At 46.4% G+C, this 19,927-nt stretch overlaps 1 protein-coding gene across 2 annotated transcripts in view; it reads right to left on the reverse strand.

Moving 5' to 3' along the window:
* Window positions 1-19,927, reverse strand: part of LOC134062582 (xylosyl- and glucuronyltransferase LARGE1) — an 80,269-nt gene that overhangs the window by 31,974 nt on the left and 28,368 nt on the right. For both annotated transcript variants that reach the window (XM_062518642.1, XM_062518643.1), the window contains exons 4-5: window positions 5,692-5,987; window positions 2,592-2,674 (exon numbers count right to left, since the gene is read on the reverse strand). In XM_062518642.1, coding sequence (XP_062374626.1) covers window positions 2,592-2,674; window positions 5,692-5,987 — 379 coding nt within the window. The remainder of the gene's footprint in view (window positions 1-2,591; window positions 2,675-5,691; window positions 5,988-19,927) is intronic.

The following is a 19,927-nucleotide window of genomic DNA, read 5'->3' on the forward strand; positions in this document are numbered from 1 at the left end:
CCTCCTTTCTATCTAACACCAAGAGGATTAAAAAAACATTTGTGCTTTATTCTAAAGATTCTTCAATACTAAGTCCTCCGCTTCAATCCTGTCTCTTTACACCTTCCTAAGTCACCCATTATCTGTACAGATGATCAATGTTTTCATCTAGGAATGAGAAGTGCAAAGATCCGCCAAGAGTCTCTGCCAAGGTCACAGCTATTCAACAGAAGAACCAGAAAACCAAAACTCATTTCACTCCAGATATCCCAAAAGCAAGTGACACACACACATCTGAAGTACAAAAAAAGGTGAACTTCACTGTTGTATTTACAGGCACGTTTCACTTCAATCAGACAACAAGCAGCGACGCTTAGACCCACATTTTCACATGAAAAATAAAAAGATAAAAGAAACGGTGTTTGCCTTTCCTCAAAAGATGTGCCATTGCACACAGAGGGCTAAACATTCTGGGAAATATTTGATTACAGCGCACCCTGGGGCCAGTTATTATTACCCACGCAGCTAGGAGACAGTTACCATGGGGAAAGGTCACTACCGCCGTGAGTCATCCAGGGTGCAATGCACATTGGGTAATCAGGTGGAGAAGGGGGAGCGCCTTGTACATTGTACTAATAATGTCAGCACCCTCTTACCTGCTGGGCTGGCACTCGTTTGGCGACCAGAAACAAAAGCCCGACCACAGCACTCAGAAATGTGCAAGCGTGAGGTGTATTTCTCACGCACAGCTCCGGTCTCCTAGCAGGGTGCTTGAGCAGTGATTTTTTGCCAGCTTGTTTCTTTTGTTTTTGTTTGTTTTTTTGTTTTGTTTTTTTTGTTGGTTGTTCTGCTTTTTTCCCTTTCTTTCAAGGGCCCTTATTAGAAATCAGCACTGTTCTACTTCTTCAGATATGTATTGGTGGGCTTTAAAGGTGACTGTGAGTGTGTCTGTGTGTGAGAGGGTGAGAAAGAGCGAGAGAAAGACTGTAAGAGAGAGAGAGAGTTAATAAAGAAGGGTGAGAGAGAGAGAGACAAAGAGAGAAAAAGTGTTTGTCAGTTTGTGAGGAGAAAAAAAAAAAACACCCAAAGGCAATCTGTGTGCATTATTCTCTTGAACACATACTATATGTGAGTGCATCCATACGACGCACAAGACAAAAGAGCATATATCAGCGTAAAGCTTTAGTAAATTATGGAGCAGGCTCATTGCCGGGTCTCTTCTCTGCACTGCACATCAAGTTTCATTTGGGAAAAGCACACAGACTCTCTGAAGCTTGGCTGTCAGCGTTATGTCCGCTTCGCTTCCTAATTGCTAAATTGAAATCATTATTGAGCACTGAAATAGTCTGCCAACTAATCAAGGGCTTCGGTCCTTACGTGCTCATTATCTAGACTCATTATCACACTCTAAATCTTCTGCCACATGTAATTACCTGAGTAATAAACTATTTATTACACTGTTCATAAAGGCATAAACTGTTTATGGGGGTAATGGCTCATGTTTGACCAAAATGGATGCGTTACTGTTTAATGAAATTTTGCGAGTGGCTGCAAATCTGAGGATTCGGGAGCACAGTGTCAGAGTTTTTTTTTTAGTTTTTTTTTATTGCAGACTGCAAATGGAAGGGCCATGAAGGAAATGGCAGGCTAAGAACTGAGTGGCTTGCATTTTTATCAAACTCCGTCGTCTGTTCGGCCGACAAAGTTAAAATTGCCTCCGTTGTTGTCGGGCAATATCTTTGCGCTGTCTTCCCGTTGTTCGCTCTCTCACACTTTCCCCTGCTCTCCCCCCATCTCTCTCTATCCCTTTCTTTTGTCGAGGGGCAGAAGGAACAGAGAATGGTGAGCATGGGACTGAGGAGGGAGAGAGGGCTAGGGGCCATTTTAACACAAGAGTTCATAGGGGTGGTGTTGCCTGGCAACAGGGAGTAGGCGGCTGGCATGAGATCCGCATATTCAGATTGGAGAGAAGGACAACAGCGTCTCTCTCTCTCCATCTCTCTCGCTCCCTCGACAGGAGCGAAATGAAGTGAAAGAGATAGGCGGGGATATCACATGAACAATAACAAAGTGGCAGTGGCAAAGCAACCAACACACTTAGACCATAATAATTTGGCCCATAATAATTACCTTCAACAAAAGTTTGCTCGTTGCTAAGTGATGTGAAGTACTAACTTCTGTGCAATGGACAGAAATGCCCCATCCCTTTCAGAAAGTCTTACCATTTTGATTGGTCACAATGCCTGAAATGGTCCTAGAACACATTAAGCTGACATTGATGAGCATATCCATGGAGACACTGAAATACTAAACACAGGCTGCGGAATGAAGTACATGTGAGACAGCATCACTGGCACAGTGAGTGAATGAACCTTTTCATTATGTGCAAAGTAGGGTTCAGACCAAAGATTCTCGATGAGACGAGACGAGACGAGCTGCAAAGTTCTAAAAACTTGCGACTGCGACTCAACATGTTTAATGCTCTGCGACGGCTTGCGACGGCTTGCAACAACTGAGCGTGCAACTTCTAATTCACACCGCTACAACTTGGTCTCGTCGCATCGGGAATCTTTGGTGTGAATTGGGCTTTAGAAAATAAAAACACAACCCACCTGTGGAAGAGGACAGACTTGACCAGAGTCACCACGTCCCTGCTAGCATTGTAGCCCGCACACACGATAGCCACATGGATTGTCTGCAGAGAGAAAGAGAGAGAGAGAGAGAGAGGGGGGGGGGGGGGGGGGGAGTGTGAGAGAGTGAAAGAGAGAAAAAAATTAGAAGAATTGTCAGCGAGGGTGAAAATGAGGACAAGTGAGGAGGTAAGAAGGGGAATGAGAGAGAGAGAGTGAGAGGGAGAGAGAGAGAGAGGGAGAGAAAGAGAGAGAGAGAAAGAGAGAGAGAAAGAGAGAGAGAGAGAGAGAGTGTAGATGGGGATACCTGAAATTCACAGTAACATAAAACTAGCCCTCAAACCTATTGAGTAACAAATTTCATATGTCTGCTGAATAAGAGTGTAACTCTGGCCTTTGGGGACCAGGGCTTTTCAGGATTAGCTCAGGGTGAATGACTTTCACTTCAGGCTAAATAAATCAGTGCAACACCAACTTCCAAGGACTGATTCAACACTGCTCCATGAAATATCTATAAAAATCGAAAACGCTTTTTAATTATAATTATAATAATTATATTATAATAAATAGAGGTTAAGTCAGTCTTTGACAAATATTACATTTCTACATTTACATCCTAACAGAGTTGACTGATACAGTATATAATCTCACGGTAGCACTCAAGAGTTCTCCAGTCTTAAAGCTAACAGACACATCTGACAGGCAGCAGTGCATGTCTGGTTCATCTACAGCCTACAACACCCAGGGTGCATTGGGGGTCAAGATGACCTAGCACCAGGCACTCGGGTGCCAGTCTAGGGCCCGAGGCAACAGAACTGGAGCACAGCGACTCCACAGGTGTCGTCTGCCTTGAAAATGCTCAAATCAGCATAATGGTTGGAAAGCTGTGCATGGTTAGCCAATTTTTGGCAGACCAAATTGACACTTTGCGAGACACTGTCTGACAGTTGTCAAATTCTCTCTGACCTAAGATCAGCACCACTGGGAGGGCTCTGCAACATTTCCTGTCTTTTCCCATGGACTGCAACTGCTCTTCAAAACCTGTCCTCCACAAGCACCACACACACAGAAGGATGGAAGGAGGTAAATGGATGTCTCTTCCTTTTCTCCTGAGCGCCAGACATGGGGGCAGCCTTGCGAGAAGCTCATGCTAGATCCCCCCCCTCCCCCCAAAACGGGCTGATCTCGCGAATCCGTGGGAGGGGGAGGGGGGCGGTGGGAGGAGGGGTGCTAGTTCTGCCATTCAATCACACCCCGTATTGATTTCATAAGAGTGGTCCGTGTGGCCACTGGAGCATCAGACTGGAGAGATTAGAGCTAACCGGCATAAGAGAGGCAGAGACCAAGACAGAAGAGGGGAGGAGGGGAGAGGAGAGAAGGGGAGAGAAGGTGGAAGAGAGGAGGGGAGGAGAGAAGGGGGAAGGAGAGGAGAGGAGAGAAGAGAAGGGGGGAAGAGAGGAGAAGAAGAGAGAAGGGGGAAGAGAGGAGGAGAGGAGTGGAGCGAAGGGGGTAGAGAGGAAGGGAGGAGAGGGGAGAAGGGGGGAAGAGAAGAGGAGAAGAGAAGGGGGAAGAGAGGAGGGGATAGGAGAAAAGGGGGGAAGAGAGGAGGAGAGGATGGGAAGGGGGTGTGCTTTGAAAGATGGGGCATCTCTAAAAAGCTGCTTGTTTGTGCCCTAATGGTGGCTATGAAATCTATTCCCCACAGCCAACATCTGGGCACATAAAAACTATACGAGGGATGCACGCGTTGGGGGGAGATTTCTCTGCAAAGACTGGCCGTAAAAACAAATGGTCAGGCCCCTGAAAACCTGAAGCTCATATCTTAACGGTAGTTCAAAAATTCATGGACATATTAGCATTACAGCATCACACTCACAACACCTCACAACATTAGCGTTGCATTATTAGCATCCCACTCACAACATTAGCGTTACATTATTAGCATCACACTCACAACATTAGCGTTACATTATTAGCATCACACTCACAACATTAGCGTTACATTATTAGCATCTCACTCACAGCAGCTTTGTGTCATCAGCAGTACAACCAGAGCCATATAAAGAGAGAGTTGCGACAACCCGGGTACAGAAAATTCGGTTTGTGACGTGGTTCGTGTAACTTCAAGTAGTTCAAATAGTTCCCGGAAGCGATTTTGACTGTTCGTTAGAATCATAAAATAACCGTCTTTTACTGTCTGTTAACGAGTGTTCGATCCTAACTTCCGGGAACTATTGTTGAGAAAATATGGAACATTAGCGTCAATGGAGTTGTCGCAACTCTCTCTTTATATGGCTCTGAGTACAACCCCTCATTTGGTCAACAGCAACAAAAAAAAATGTAGAAGAGCAGGGCATACAGTACAGGACCAGCCTTTGGTACTTCGTGCAAGAGCGCACACGCGAGAGGAGAGCGGACCGCGAAGAGTTAATATTTAATTTGCACACTGGCATAGTAATTAGGTCGGTAGAGCATGCTAATGGAAGTCACAAAGGAGCTTTAATAAGGCCAGACCTTGACCTGATTAGCTGGTGGCCCCATCCTCTCACAGCACCAATATGCTACAATGCAGATCCCCTTCTGGGTTCCAGAACAGGGCAAGGAGAACAGGGCAAGGAAATGGCACTTGTTATGGCCATTACATAATGCTCGAGAAGGCGTTTATAAGAAGTATATAAGCACCTCTTCAGAGCTTTAATTTTCCTTCTTCGTCTGTTTGAAGATGTGATTGGAGAGCTGCTCTTGTATGTCATGTACGGTTAGATCGTTTGATGTGAAAGTGCTGTTGTGAAAAAAAAAACTATTGATTTAAATGGTGTATACTGTAGATTCAGAGCTGACTTGAGGCTGGTGTGTGGGCCTACAATATGTGGTGCTTCTAGGGTGCTAACAGTGCAGTCTTCTGAGATGTTGTGGGGGTAAATATTCTGTGTTTCACTTAAGTGGAGTTGAGGTTTTGAACAGTTTTGCTTCAAGGCTTATGTCCTAGTGTGTGTGTGTGTGTGTGTGTGTGTGTGTGTGTGTGTGTGTGTGTGTGTGTGTGTGTGTGTGTGTGTGTGTGTGTGTGTGTGTGCATTCTCACCTCACACTTATCGACCACAGGTTGTTGCGCGCACTCCGAACCGTTGCTGGCGGCGGCCCGCTGGCTCTCGCTGTCGCCCGTGCCTTCCTCATTGGAGTGCGCGGAGGAGCGGTTGCCATGGTGGCCCGTTTGGTGCGGGCGGGAGGGGCTGCGGGGGGGCTGGCTGAGCTCCTTCCTCAGGGCGCGGTTCTCCTCCTCCACCTCGCGCACGCGCAGCTCCAGCGCCTGTCGCTCCCCGCCTCCACCAATCAGAGGGGAGGACTGGGGCTCCAGGGGCGACAGGGGGAGGTGCCTCACTAGAGGAGGGGAGGAGTCAAAGACAGAGAGAAATTTAATTGAAGTGAAATCCAAGTGAGATGACAAAAAAAAACCCTCCACATTTTGCACATTCATAGTCAGATGTAATGAGTAGGAGTGTAGTGGACTAAATGGCCTGAAATGTCCCAAACAGCCATGGTGGCCATCTTGGCTTTGTCCAGTAATTGACCAGTTTAGCCTGTTCACAACAGCATTAGCAGATAGGCTAAATCAGCCAGCATAATATGGAAGAAATCTGCTATCCCTGCATAAATAAGGATAAAAAAAAAAACACATAAAGACAGAGAGGTTCATGTGGAAATAACAGCCCCTCAATATCTCTAAGAAAAAACAGAGAAAAGAAGTGAGGCAGACATCACGACTGCCTCTCATAAGAGGAGCATACGCGCTGTGCACCATCACACCCGAAGTGGCAGGCCTGTTTTTTTTTTTTTTTTTTTAAAGGGTTGGAGAAGCCCTGTCTAATAAGAGGCAAGAGCTGTGGCATAAATCTCACAGGCGGAGGCACGCACTGTGAACCACACACAGGCTCTCTGGGCTAATTGAAAAAGACAACAGCATTCAAAAGGCCACGGAGTGAAAAAAAAGAGAGAATCTTTTAGCAGGGCGAGACGCGCCTCTTTAGTGTGCAGGCGGCACGAGAGCCACTGAAAACGCTGCGCTCACAAAATGAACAGGGAGTGAGAGATGGAGAGAATATAGAGCAAGAAAGAGGGATGGAGAGAGTGGAAGTGGGCACGAGTGAGTGTGTGTGTGTCTGTGTGTGTGTCTGTGTGTGTGAGAGAGAGAAAGAAAGTGAGAAAAAAAAGAGAGAGAGAGAGAGACCGAGAGAAAGAAACTTGCTCATGCCTTTTATTAGTCCTCCATGTTCAGCATGAGTCATTAGCAACATCAGGACCGATAACGAGTCCCTCATATCCTCCACACACACACACACACACCACACACACACACACACACCACCGGCAGCAGCATGGTCACCAAGTTTCAGCAAGCGCACTCTGATGGCCAATGAGTTACGCTATCAGTCACTCCCTGACGAGTCGACGAGCCCCACTGCCCTACTGCGGAGAGAGAGGGCGAGTGAAAAAACATCTGCCAGTAGACTTTTAACAACTGTCTGATGGGCCAACAGAGCCCCTTCCCTGCCCTTGCAGTCTGGTAATCGCTCAATCAGTAGCCCCGCTGCCAAACACATTCACAAGCTCTAATTTAGAGAGGGAGTCAATTTCCTCCCTCGCTACTGAACAAGCTGGAAAGGGCGGGGGGGGGGGGGGGGGGAGAAGGAGTGAACACAAAGGAGAAGAAGAAAGGAAAGACAAGGTGGATGAAAAGGAAGGAAGGAAGGAAGGAATGAAGGAAGTGAAGGTTGAAGAGAAAGTGAAAGAATTAAAAAAAGAGAGAGAGAGAGAGAGAAAGTGATAGTTCCTTCTGCAGCTTCTGACACAAGGGGTTGGCTCTGGGTCAGTGCACAACACCATGCATATATTTAGAGTGTCTGCACAGTCCACTTAAACACATGCACACACACACACACACACACAAGTACATATACACAGACACACACACAGATGTACATCTATACACACAAACTCTCTCTCTCTCTCGCTCTCTCTCTCTCAAACACACACACACACACCTACATGTATACAATATGTACTCTCACATACATACACACACAGAGACACACATGCATGTACATGTGCATGTATGCAAACAGAGAGACACAGATGTACAGTAGATCTACACACACAAACTCACTCACACACACACACACACACACACACACACACACACACACACACACACACACACACACACACACACACAGACACACAGAGAGAGAGACACATGCACCTATATGCACTCTCACACACAGACACACACCTATGAGCCCCACACAAGGAAGCGCACAAATGCACGAACCACAGCAAGAAAAGCAAAGAGTGCCGGCGCTGTTATTGCTGGTATTGATCAGAGCCAGGAGATGGATGGGTCTCCGGGACACTGACATCACTCACCCCCGGCCACAGAAACACACACACACACACAGAAACACACACACACACACACACACACACACACACACACACACACACACACACACACACACACACACACACACACACACACACACACACACACACACACACACACACACACACACACACACACACACACACACACACACACACACACACAGAGACCACAAAGACCCCATGGCGCTATCTGGCTGCAGTTTCTGCCCAGGAGAGATGTGAAGAATGGAAAAAAAAATAATAACAATAATAAGAGAGATGGAGGGAAGGGGGAAAAAATGTGAGACCCACCAGGACTTCGGACATTTATTACACCGTGTTTTTCTTTCCGCAGACAAAGATCTCAGCAAGAGGCAGCAGGGGAGGAAACAAGGAATAGATCAAGCTGGCCTATGGAGCGGAGAAGGCTCTCTGTCCCTCCAGAGCGACCATTTTAAAAGCAATAGAGAAAAGTCCAGCACAGGTCCCCTGACCACTATTCAGCGGCACTACCTGGGGAGCTACAAACATTTAAAAAGTCATTCTTTTTTTTCTTTTAAAGCCACCGCTTTGGGTTGGCTTCTAGGAACAGCTGGAAGTAGATGAATTTGTTCACTCTGCGATTTTTAATGGAACTCCTACTGTGAATTGTAAGCCGTTATATTAACTGTGACACCTCTCCTCACAATCTCGCTTGTTCGTTCTCATAATTCTCTTATGCTCGTGCTTCCCTTGCTTATTGTTCTTGAGCGAGTGCTGCTTCATGCACGGAGTCCCCACTCCCACACCAAAGTCGGTTCTTACGGGCAGAGAGACGACAGCCTGCCTAAGATTTCTTGTTATAGCTAAGGACTGAGTGCATCTTCCAGAGTAAATAAGTACAAGAAACGGAACGCTGCTATACCGATGTGAACAGCAAAACAAAGCAAGATAAAGCTGTGTTGCTAACTCTGTAAGCAGAACAAAAGGAGCGATCACACTCTCGGAACATGGCACAGCAAAGACTGCCACCAATGTTGGACCCACAAACACTACCTTGTCTGGCTCATCAAGAAATATCAGAATTGCCAACTACCACAGCAACACCTTTATTGTTGTGTGTTTTTTGTTCCATAATCATTTCTAAGCATTAGGTGGATGGCGTCTCCAAGTCATACATTAGTTCACGTTTATGCTTCACATTCAAGTAGGGTATTGCAAGCAAAAACTCAAGCCTAGTTTATGCTCTCTTTTCATATATAAATGGATATTGGTTTTGTATGTTGATATGTTGGTTGTTGATCGTACTCGTAAGCTGAGCACAAGAGTTTGAGACGGGCGAAATCAACAGAGATTAATAGGGTATCCATATCCTTTTTTTTTAGCGCTGAGCATAAATGAATCTTAACAATCCTCTCTGTTAACCTTGGGACCATTGTCATATCATGTATTCTTTCACATGCATAGGCCTAAAGCTCACATGAGCAAGATTACAGTAGGCTATCAACATAAACTCCTTAGGCTGGTGAAAAAACATCCATATGCAATTGCAACCACAACGTGTGACGCCCATCCACAGAATCAATGCATCTCCAGTCCGCAAGGCAAAAAAGCCAGACATGATTTGGGTCTTAGAATAAAATAACAGAAAACACTGCTCACTGCCATATTTGGACATATTGATATATTGGCAATGTGTGTGAGGCTTTGCCATCAGGGCACGGAACCGGCACGAATTTTGCTTAAGTCTGGCAGAGTGTGTGAAGCCATGTGTTGTTTCATTTTCAAACTAATGCCTCCAGCACTCTATCCACAAAATTCATCTATCTGCCCCCCCCCTTCCCTCCCCTTCCCTCAACGCCCCCTCACCCGCCCCAAAAAAAGAACCAGTGGGCGAGAGGATCCACATCCTCCGTCCCGCCCGGGCAACAGTGCCAGAGCACCTTCTGCTGTGCGCCTCGGCCAAGCTGTGATTCATTTGTGGAATGACGTGCTTTGGGTTAAGTCCCGCCGAACTGGCCCAAGCAGGCGTTTGTTAGCGAGGCCCAGTCGCTGGCCCTGGCGCCCCGGCGTTGGCCGGGCAGCAGTTGCACCTGGTCTTCCGGCACGGCCCGTGCCATTTCATTTGGCTGGACATTCCCCCAGCCGTGGGGGGAAAAAAAGAGGGGGGAAAAAAAGAAAATAGAATAGAAAAGCCTGAAATCAGCTATCGGGAAGAGATAAGGCGAGTTAATGGATTTGAAAGCGATTGGATTTGCTCTCGCTTTGTACAAATATAAAGCATTAAATCTCACAACTTGGATTCTGAGGGTGATGGGGGGGGGGGGTTGCAGAGGCATGGCACGCTCATACGGGAGACAAGTGAAGCAGAGATATCTGCAATATTGATGGGGAACTACAAGATGAAAGTGTGTCTGTCACGTAAACACCATTAGCATAAATTTGTTTCACTTAAGGACACGGCCATTTCTGTGGAACAGCACCATCAGTCATGAGCGCTCCTCTGGAATCCTTGGGTAACACTCTAGAATGCTCCATGAACTGATGGTGGATATACCGCACACAGAGTGACTGCATGCTATATGTATTTAATGATATGTAAAGAGGCCGTTAGAGAACAGCCAGATGCACCAGAAGTGCCATCAGCCGACTGAGCAGGCTTCCATGTCTCGTCTTTCTCCCTGTGCTGTGAGCAGATGAGCCAAGGCAGGGTTAAGGTAGAAAAAAAAGAATGAAATAAAACCAGGGGGGTTATCAGAATTGCACAGCACACATTTGGCGGGAGCCCGTTCCAGAACCTGAGAGCAAAACATTTGGAAGAGGCTCGGCCCGGTTGACCACGTTGAGTCATCGGGGCTGTTTTGGACGCGCCGGTCTCTGGGCGGTCGTGTGCGGCGGGTTTAATTGCCGTTGCCTTTCATGGTCCAGCCGTGCCCGCATCCACGTTGCCAAGGAGACATCTGCCCGGTGTGAACACACCATCCCTCACATCAAGTGGCACGCGCCGCACGCCCATGGCAGCGGGCACCAAATACCCGTCCTCGGGGAAACGCCCCATGACCCCCATGTTGTGGTTAACATCAAATAAAAATGTGGTGGGTGCATGCACTGCAGACAGAGGCTCGAAAAATGGTGCAGTGGTGTGGCAGTATGTGACATGTCCCTACAGGGGAAGGGTTCCATTTTGTTTGTTTGCTTTTCGGAGGTCTTTTAGCCGCTGGGCTTTTGTCATTTCTGACATGTAATGTCGTCGCCTCTTGCCTGGACATGAGGCCCAATGGGTGGTGGGTGGATCGTTTGGGGTGTGCGCACTGGTCTTGATGGATGAGTGTTGATCGCTGGAGCTCTTCAGTGGCATGGGTGTGTATGTGTGTATGCGCATGTGTGTGTATGTGTGTGTGTGTGTGTGTGTGTGTGTGTGTGTGTGTGTGTGTATGTGTGTGTGTGTGTGTGTGTGTGTGTGTGTGCGTTCTGGCATATGGCTCCATGACTGGGCCACGGACTCGAGGTGTCAGCACACATCTGTATCAGGGCAGCGGCATGTGCTGGAATGGCTCCTCGGCCGCTCCTGCTGTGCTTTTAGTTTAATAATAACTCCGCTTCCTCAGCAGCCCAGCGGCAGAGAGAGAAAGAGAGAGAGGGAGAAAGAGAGAGAGAGAGAGAGAGAGAGAGAGAGAGAGAGTGAGCGAAAGAGAGAGAGGCGGGGGGGTGCTGGAGACCAGGCCTCAGCTGCAGCCCTTTTCTCTGCTCTCCCACCGGAAGCCACTCATTTGTGCTCAATTACATTACATTACGTTTATAATTAATTGCTTCAGACTTTTGTAAGCCCCGTCCGTGGAGAGCGGTTGCGTGTATATTACAAACATGCGCGTTTAAAAAGCGTTCCCCCACAGCTGGCTCTGGTTAACAGCTACACATAGCGGGTCGGAGAAGCAAATGACCTACTTTAAAGTTTGGGAAATCGTATGCGTACAGTATAGGTATGCAACCAATGTCTGCTGCTAGCCCATCATGGCTGCTATTAAATCTATTATACAAAGTGTCAAGTGTGATTGATTCAGAAATCAAAATGAGAGAGTTACTCAGGCGGTAGCTGTGAGATTTTCCAACTGTAATAAAGCTTCAGCACTTTTTGACACACCGTTTTTGACTAGGTTTAGCCGTACCAGGCGAGATTTAGCTAAGCCAGGGGAGGTTTACAGTACCTGAGCAAGGCAAGGTTTAGCCGTGTTAGGTGAAGTTTACTGTAATTGTGCCAGGCCTGAGTCTTAACCGCTGACCTTTTAGCATGACCGTGTAACTGCCAGTCATAGGGCAAAGGGCAAGTAATCTGACCACATACACATATCAAGCACACATAATGATAAAGTGAAAAACGATGATGAATTGTGAGACTGAATGAATCTGCAAAACAGACCACAGAGGAGAAAGGGATGTATTGAGGAGTCACACACAGGGGCTGAGAGGGTTGAAAACCCTCTCACTGAACAAACACATCACAAGCAAAAAAATAACCTCCAATCAGTCTGACCACACTATTTGCACGAATTCAGATATTGAAATTGACATGAAAAAAAAAAAGGTTTTAAACAACTTTGATTCCCAATTCAACGAGTGAGAGAGGACCGAGAGATATGGGTAAAGAGGGTGGCGATGACATTTGCCAGTGTGTGAAGGCACTGCAAGTGAAGCCTTAGCTGAGATAAGAGAGCACAGATTACCTAGCGCATTTGCAAACTTCTCCGACGAGCTCCGCTCATCCGTAGGAACAGACAAGGGAGAACGTTTCACAAGCCGCCATTCAACATCTCCGTGCTTCTCTGCACACAGCTAAATGGGCATGGACAGGGTAGGCCCTCCACACTGCGGATTGTCCCCTATAAGATAACTGGCCCCAATAATAGCTGAACAAGGCCATGCGTTTCGAAAAACCAGTGTCCCAATTAAAGAAAGAGAGTGAGAGAGAGAGGATGAGCATGAGAGAGAGAGAGATGCTTTGTTTCCCTGACAGCCCTAAATGGAGATGCATATTCATGAGGGAGATGCTACGTACATACACACACACACACACACACCACACACACACAGACACACAGGTATCTGCTGTGATGCCTTCACACACACACACACACACACACACACACACACACACACACACACACACACACACACACACACACACACACACACACACTTTTTTGACACAGCAGGTTTGCTTTGTAGGTTACTGGAACAGATTGAGAGGGCATGAGGAGATGAGCCATGCTGACTGATAAGAACACAAGCAGCACAACAAATGGATGTGCACACGTACACACTCACACACACTCACTCACTCACTCTCTCTCACACACACACACACACACACACACACACACAATTCAACAAGGTCAGCAAATTGAGGCTCACTGCTAAACTACTGAATATTACAGCACAGAAAGACAGTGATAAGTAGCATTTCGTCTAGATTCGGAGAAACCGACGCAGCAATGTGGGAACTGGTGCAAACCGCCCAAGATAGCAACACGGCTCTTTTGAGAGAGTGGCAATGTACTTACGGCAGCGGCACTCAATAATGAGCTTTTCAACAACGACGAGCATTCAAAACCTCGGAAAAGGTCACAAACTGTCCATCAAATCACAGGCTTTCTCTCATTCTCTCATACTCTCGCTCTCTCTCGTCACCAATGTAAAGGTTAGGCCTGCAGGTTTCACAGCGATTGATCTGGAGGCAAGATAGAATGCTCGAGAAGAGATTCCTTTTGTAGATGTAATACAAACATCATCTGAGGAGAAGATTGCCGGGTGACTGCCGCAACGCTTTCCCCCAACGCTGAAATTTCTCATTTCTCACTGTCTCCTATTCACAAAAAAAAAAAAAAAACGAAAATACGTCTCAAAGGCCTAAACAGACTACCCGGCGGCGAGTCTGCAAGAAGCGCCCAATTAACACGCTGAAGGGGCCGAGAGCCCACTCTTCCTGATCAGGCAAACACCCACTCAATTTACTTCTGCTCCGTCGCGGGAGTGACACTCAATTTGTACAAATTTGGCAGCGCGTGGCTGACAGCGAGAGAGAGAGAGAGACGCCGCCATTTGTCAGCTCTTTTGTAGCTTCCTCTGGGAATCCACTCCTTTGAGAGAAAGAGCGAGAGAGAGAGAGAGAGATGGGGAGAGATGGAATCTCCCCTCCATCAGAATGGCACTTTCGCAGGCTCCTCTCCTGCCTGTTTCTAAGCTGCGTGACCTGGGGGCGGAGAACAACAGCCCCGTCTCTCTCCGGCTATGCATACGAGATCAAACGGATCAAGGGAACATATTGAAACTAGGCGAGCGAGAGAAGGGTGATGGGGTGGGGAAAAGGAAGGAAAAGAAGTCTCAGGAGAGAAGGAACACCACATGGCCTTAAGTAAACATCTAGGCATCTCGCCTAACCTTCTTCTACCTGCACCTTCTGCTTTTTCAGTCCAGTGTGTGTGTGTGTGTGTGCGTGTGTGTGTGTGAGAAAGAGAGAGAGAGAGAGGGTGTGAATGATGAGAAAGACCATTCTCCAGGGTGACTGTGTGGCGTGTGGCTGAGCCCCGTTGCTGGGAGGTGTCCTCTGCTCTGACGAGCATTCTCCATGCTCAGTCAGAGGTATGAAAAGTGCAAACGCTGAAGGAAAGGCTTAGTGTGGAGTCGGCGAGGGCTGCATTAGTCTTACTTGACACCAATTAGCTTTGCAAGGGCCACCAGTCAACAGTGCTTGTGACTGCATTTTCCAAGCGGTGGAGTAAAAAAGTCTATTTGGTATTTTTTTCCCCCATCCCCAGCATCTGGGCTTTCTTTGACAGTTCCCCAAGCTTTTTATTTTCCCCGTGACCTTTCAAACTCTCAGGTCATAATCCTGCATTTACGGCGGCAGAGATCATATCGTATTCATTGCGTTCCATCTCCACATAAATATGACACAATCCTCAGCCAACCCAAACATGTCGGGGTGGAGGGTGGGGGGGAGAGAGAGACAGTCTGACATTCACGCAAACAATCAAGCAAAGGCATCAACAACTATTCCAAGTTAGGAAAACAGAATGTGATAAGACACACAAACACAATTGGACAGGCTGGGTGACGGCTGGATAGAGATTCAGAGCTTACGTTAGGATTGCTTCAGTTTTCCCTTTCAAATTGTAATCATTTTTTATGCCCCCCTACCCGCCTCCTCTTTCCCCCCTTCACCCAAAATATTAAATAAGGACTTCTATATAAAAGAAAGGGACGCAAACTATTGAGTCAAATAATTACTTTGCATGCATCACCGAGTGTGGGTTTGGGTTCCCAAATAGACTCAGTTGGAAAGTAAGGGGGGAGGGCTTTTTTTGGTGACCTAGGCCTCTCATCTAAAACTGCTACTTTAATCACAATTATTAATTAGAGGCGGAACGATTTTTTTCCCCCCCTAATCTTAAAGTCATTAACCACCGCTCTGCAGAAAAGACTGTTGGCCCTGAATCGTGGTGAGCAAGCATTCAGGTTGAAAGAGGGTGCAGTAACTCATGCATACCATATCAAAGTAGGTACAACAGAAGAAATCAACCTCCTGGCTCTCACTCGTGCTGAGTACAGGCTCTGTAGTAGTACACCCGCCCCAGCCTCTCCTCCCCTCCCCGTCTCCACAGAGGGTTGAGGAAAAAGCCTCGCGTCCAGATCAATAATCTACAACTGAATCGGTGTGTCACACCACAGGCTTTTAATTCCATAGTCGCTGCAGCCTTACAGTGCATGTCGATTACTCTGGACTGAACTGGCCTGCAAACACGTCGCTTTCTCTCAATCCACCACGTATGGGTGTGATTTCATTCAACTCAGTTTTGGTTCACACACAGGCAGATTATGTGCCATATTAAGCGAACTAATATAAGCTGTATATCACAAGAAATAAGAAGTTATTCTTTACTGCTTAAATGATCTTACTGAAATCAAGAAATCCCATATGGGTCATTCCACACCAAATCACCCAATATGAGCACATCCAAAATGGTGGCTAGTTATGCTACTAGTAAGCTAATTGTACCAAAGTCTTTTTAAAGCAAGTCACGTCACTCAGCAGCCATATTGGCCATGGGGTTGGGCAGCAACTTTGACCGTCACAAGACGGGCCCTATCTAAATGAATGGGGAGAGAGCTGGATGTCCATGTTCCGAGGTGTAAGGGACATAAAAATCACATGTTTGAAATCACAATGAAAATCAGACTAAAATCGCTGAAAAGGTTTGGTTTTGTATCAAATTAACGCTTAAAAAGCCTTTTTCTTACTGGTAATCTTGGACTGCGCATGCACTGGCAATGAGCAATGGCACTGGAAGAGGCGGGACATGTGCAAACCGGTGTAAACACCCGCCATCTTTGCGTTACGAAGTTACCCCATGCATTTCAATGGGCGATTTTTCCAGTGCAGTGTCTCATATGTTTAAGTGTCTATGATTGTACTCCACATTCTCTTTGAAAGGTCAGATTGATCATTTTTGACGTTTCAACTGGCTTGCTACACAGTCACAAAGCAGCCAGCTTCTTGAAGTCTGTTAGGACTATTAATCAAGCAATTCAGTTAATACTACCTGAATTTACATGCAAGTTGGTTCAAGATTGCAAACATCAACGTGACTCAAAACTTTGCTTTGAAGTAGGGATGGCGAAAACTAAACATTTTCTTGACCGACCACCGAGGCTCATTAGCCGGTTGAAACCGGTTAACCGATTCGTTTAAAATAAATTATGCTATTTGAAATAACAGCCACGCAATTTCCCAACTCTCATCTCTCTGTCCCACGCTCATACACACAGCCCCGGCGCCGCCCTTTCACTCACGTCACTTTTTAAAATCCTGCAGCGCCAAACATGAGTCCTGCAAACCAAGGAGCTTGTAAGTGGAGGACAAATGGTTCCTTTGCTCCGAAAATGGTTTGGGTACATACAAGGTGATCGCGTTGCAAATAAAGGCGTTAGTCTAGCGTTATTAGAAGCTCATTTGAAGCTGAAATGACCGCGGCTCACTTATGAAAATGACAGCTCCGAAGAGACGCAGCTTAGTTTGAGGAAGTGCTAACAATAATAACGAAAGATGATCATTACCTTATCTGTTACCATTGATGACCCTTCCTGAAATGATGATAAGATGTATATGTCTTTCCAAATCTAAGCCCATTTTATGCGGAAAGTTGCCTAGACTGCAACACGATAAAACCAATGGATAAAACAGCGCACTTCCAGATTGCAAAAGACGCACCACCGCTGTGACCTCGTGCCAAATGTTTTTATTGGTTTATTACGTAGCCTAGCCTACAAGCAGGCGTTATGAAAAATTGAGTGTGAGGAATAATTTGTTAACTTCACGCAAAAAAGATCTTCTTGGAATGAGATGGCTAGCTGTAGTAGCGTTTAGTATGGAAGCATATGAGTTCCATAATTCAAATGAGAATGCATTCTGCAATATGCAATTCTAAAAGACATTACATTAGGCAATTGCTAATTCATTATGCAATTTAATATTACAATTTGCAATACTTTCTTTCAAACTGCATTTTAATATACAAAGTGACAATGCAATCATCAAATCAATTTGATTTATTTTGGTTAAAAATTTGAATAAACATGGATTGAATTGCATTCCATTTTGCCATGGTACTTTAGTCTCAAAATTCAAATGGCAATTCATTTTGCATTTCAATTTTCAATATTCAGTTTCATCTTTTAATTGTCAATTACTTTTGCAATGTAATGTTCAAAATTCAATGTAGAATTGAATTATTTTTGAATTTTTTAATTTATTTGATTTTTTTTTTAAATGTTTTTAAAAAAAATATTGAAAACATTTTGAATATTTTTTGGCAAAAAGTTTTGCCCGGTTTGCAGAAATAGCGCCCCCGTTATTGCATAGCACTTTGTCACGCTCTTTGTGTCTCAAAATTCAAATGGCAATGGCAAACGCGATTCCAAAACACTTTGCAATCTGTCAGTCTCCCATCACCCATGGCGGGAACTACGTCACGTCCGTGTTTATCTCACATTGGTCAGTCTTCTCTTTAAGGCGGGTCTTGGGCAGGGCGGCTGACGGCCTCCAGGTAGAGAAGATAACGTAAAAGAGAAATTGTCGCTGACACAGTAGCCTACTGTTGGAGGTGATGGGCAAGAACAGTCGCTCAGCTACTGAGGGAGGCAGGCGTGTGTGTGTGCGCGTGCGGAGACCTTGATCCAACCGTACGCCACCCCCTCCAGGAGCGTGTATCAGGGTGAAGCGTGAAAAATAGCACACAGGTAGCCAGGGGAGCTGATCGAGGGAGCTGGCAGCCCAGGGCCCTGGAGCTCATATCTGGGTGCAGCGTTTGCTCCTCTCAGCCCGGAGGACTGCTCCAGATTAACGACCATAGACAGTAAGATAGGCTACTGACAGGGCTAACACAGGGCTACTAACAGGGCAGGGCTGTTAATGACAGGGCAACATCGTTTCATTCACACTCAGGCACTCCTGGTCTGACCACGACCGTCCAGCTGCAGCCTGCACTGTCAGAAAGGAAGCGTAGCCACGTCCTGAGATATCGATGGCTTTGCCCCAAAAGAGGAACGTGCATCGTTCTTTTCACAAATACACCATATTTGTAAGCAAATAAAGTGGTTTACTTAAGATTACTCAGCGTTTTATCAACGTTTGGTCCGCGAAAATATTCTCGCTGCACCGGTAGGGAACCCGCCGTCATGTCATCCGGCACAAGCTTCCTTGGTACACTGCTGTCATAAGCATTACGGTTCCCCATTGACTCCCATTGATTCTGACAGTCAGAATCAATGGGAGTCAATGGGGAACCGTAATCCTTATGACAGCAGTGTACCAAGGAAGCTTGTGCCGGATGACATGACGGCGGTGGTAGGGAATCGGTTGCGAGACTCGGTGAGACGTGATCATCCCACTGGATTGTTGTTTGTACAAACATTCAACATCCAAAACTATAACTGAAAAACGTCAACATTGACGAATGTAATACATTTGTGCTACGTTATAAAAATAAAACGTAGACACCTATTAAAAGATGCACTTGCTAATTTGTGCTACATTCTTATCAACGATCAGTGAAAAACTACTTCCTCGTTTGGGGCAAAGCCATCATATCTCAGCAAGTGACTACGCTTGCTTTCCGGTTCTGACCAAACGTTGATAAAACGCTGAGTAATCTTAAGTAAACCACTTTATTTGCTTACAAATATGGTGTATTTGTGAAAAGAACGATGCACGTTCCTCGTTTGGGGCAAAGCCATCGATATCTCAGGACGTGGCTACGCTTCCTTTCTGACAGTGCAGGCTGCAGCTGGACGGTCGTGGTCAGACCAGGAGTGCCTGAGTGTGAATGAAACGATGTTGCCCTGTCATTAACAGCCCTGCCCTGTTAGTAGCCCTGTGTTAGCCCTGTCAGTAGCCTATCTTACTGTCTATGGTCGTTAATCTGGAGCAGTCCTCCGGGCTGAGAGGAGCAAACGCTGCACCCAGATATGAGCTCCAGGGCCCTGGGCTGCCAGCTCCCTCGATCAGCTCCCCTGGCTACCTGTGTGCTATTTTTCACGCTTCACCCTGATACACGCTCCTGGAGGGGGTGGCGTACGGTCGGATCAAGGTCTCCGCACGCGCACACACACACGCCTGCCTCCCTCAGTAGCTGAGCGACTGTTCTTGCCCATCACCTCCAACAGTAGGCTACTGTGTCAGCGACAATTTCTCTTTTACGTTATCTTCTCTACCTGGAGGCCGTCAGCCGCCCTGCCCAAGACCCGCCTTAAAGAGAAGACTGACCAATGCGAGATAAACACGGACGTGACGTAGTTCCCGCCATGGGTGATGGGAGACTGACAGATTGCAAAGTGTTTTGGAATCGCGTTTGCCATTGCCATTTGAA

The sequence above is a fragment of the Sardina pilchardus genome, chromosome 17 (assembly GCF_963854185.1).
Source record: "Sardina pilchardus chromosome 17, fSarPil1.1, whole genome shotgun sequence".
NCBI lineage: Eukaryota > Metazoa > Chordata > Actinopteri > Clupeiformes > Clupeidae > Sardina > Sardina pilchardus.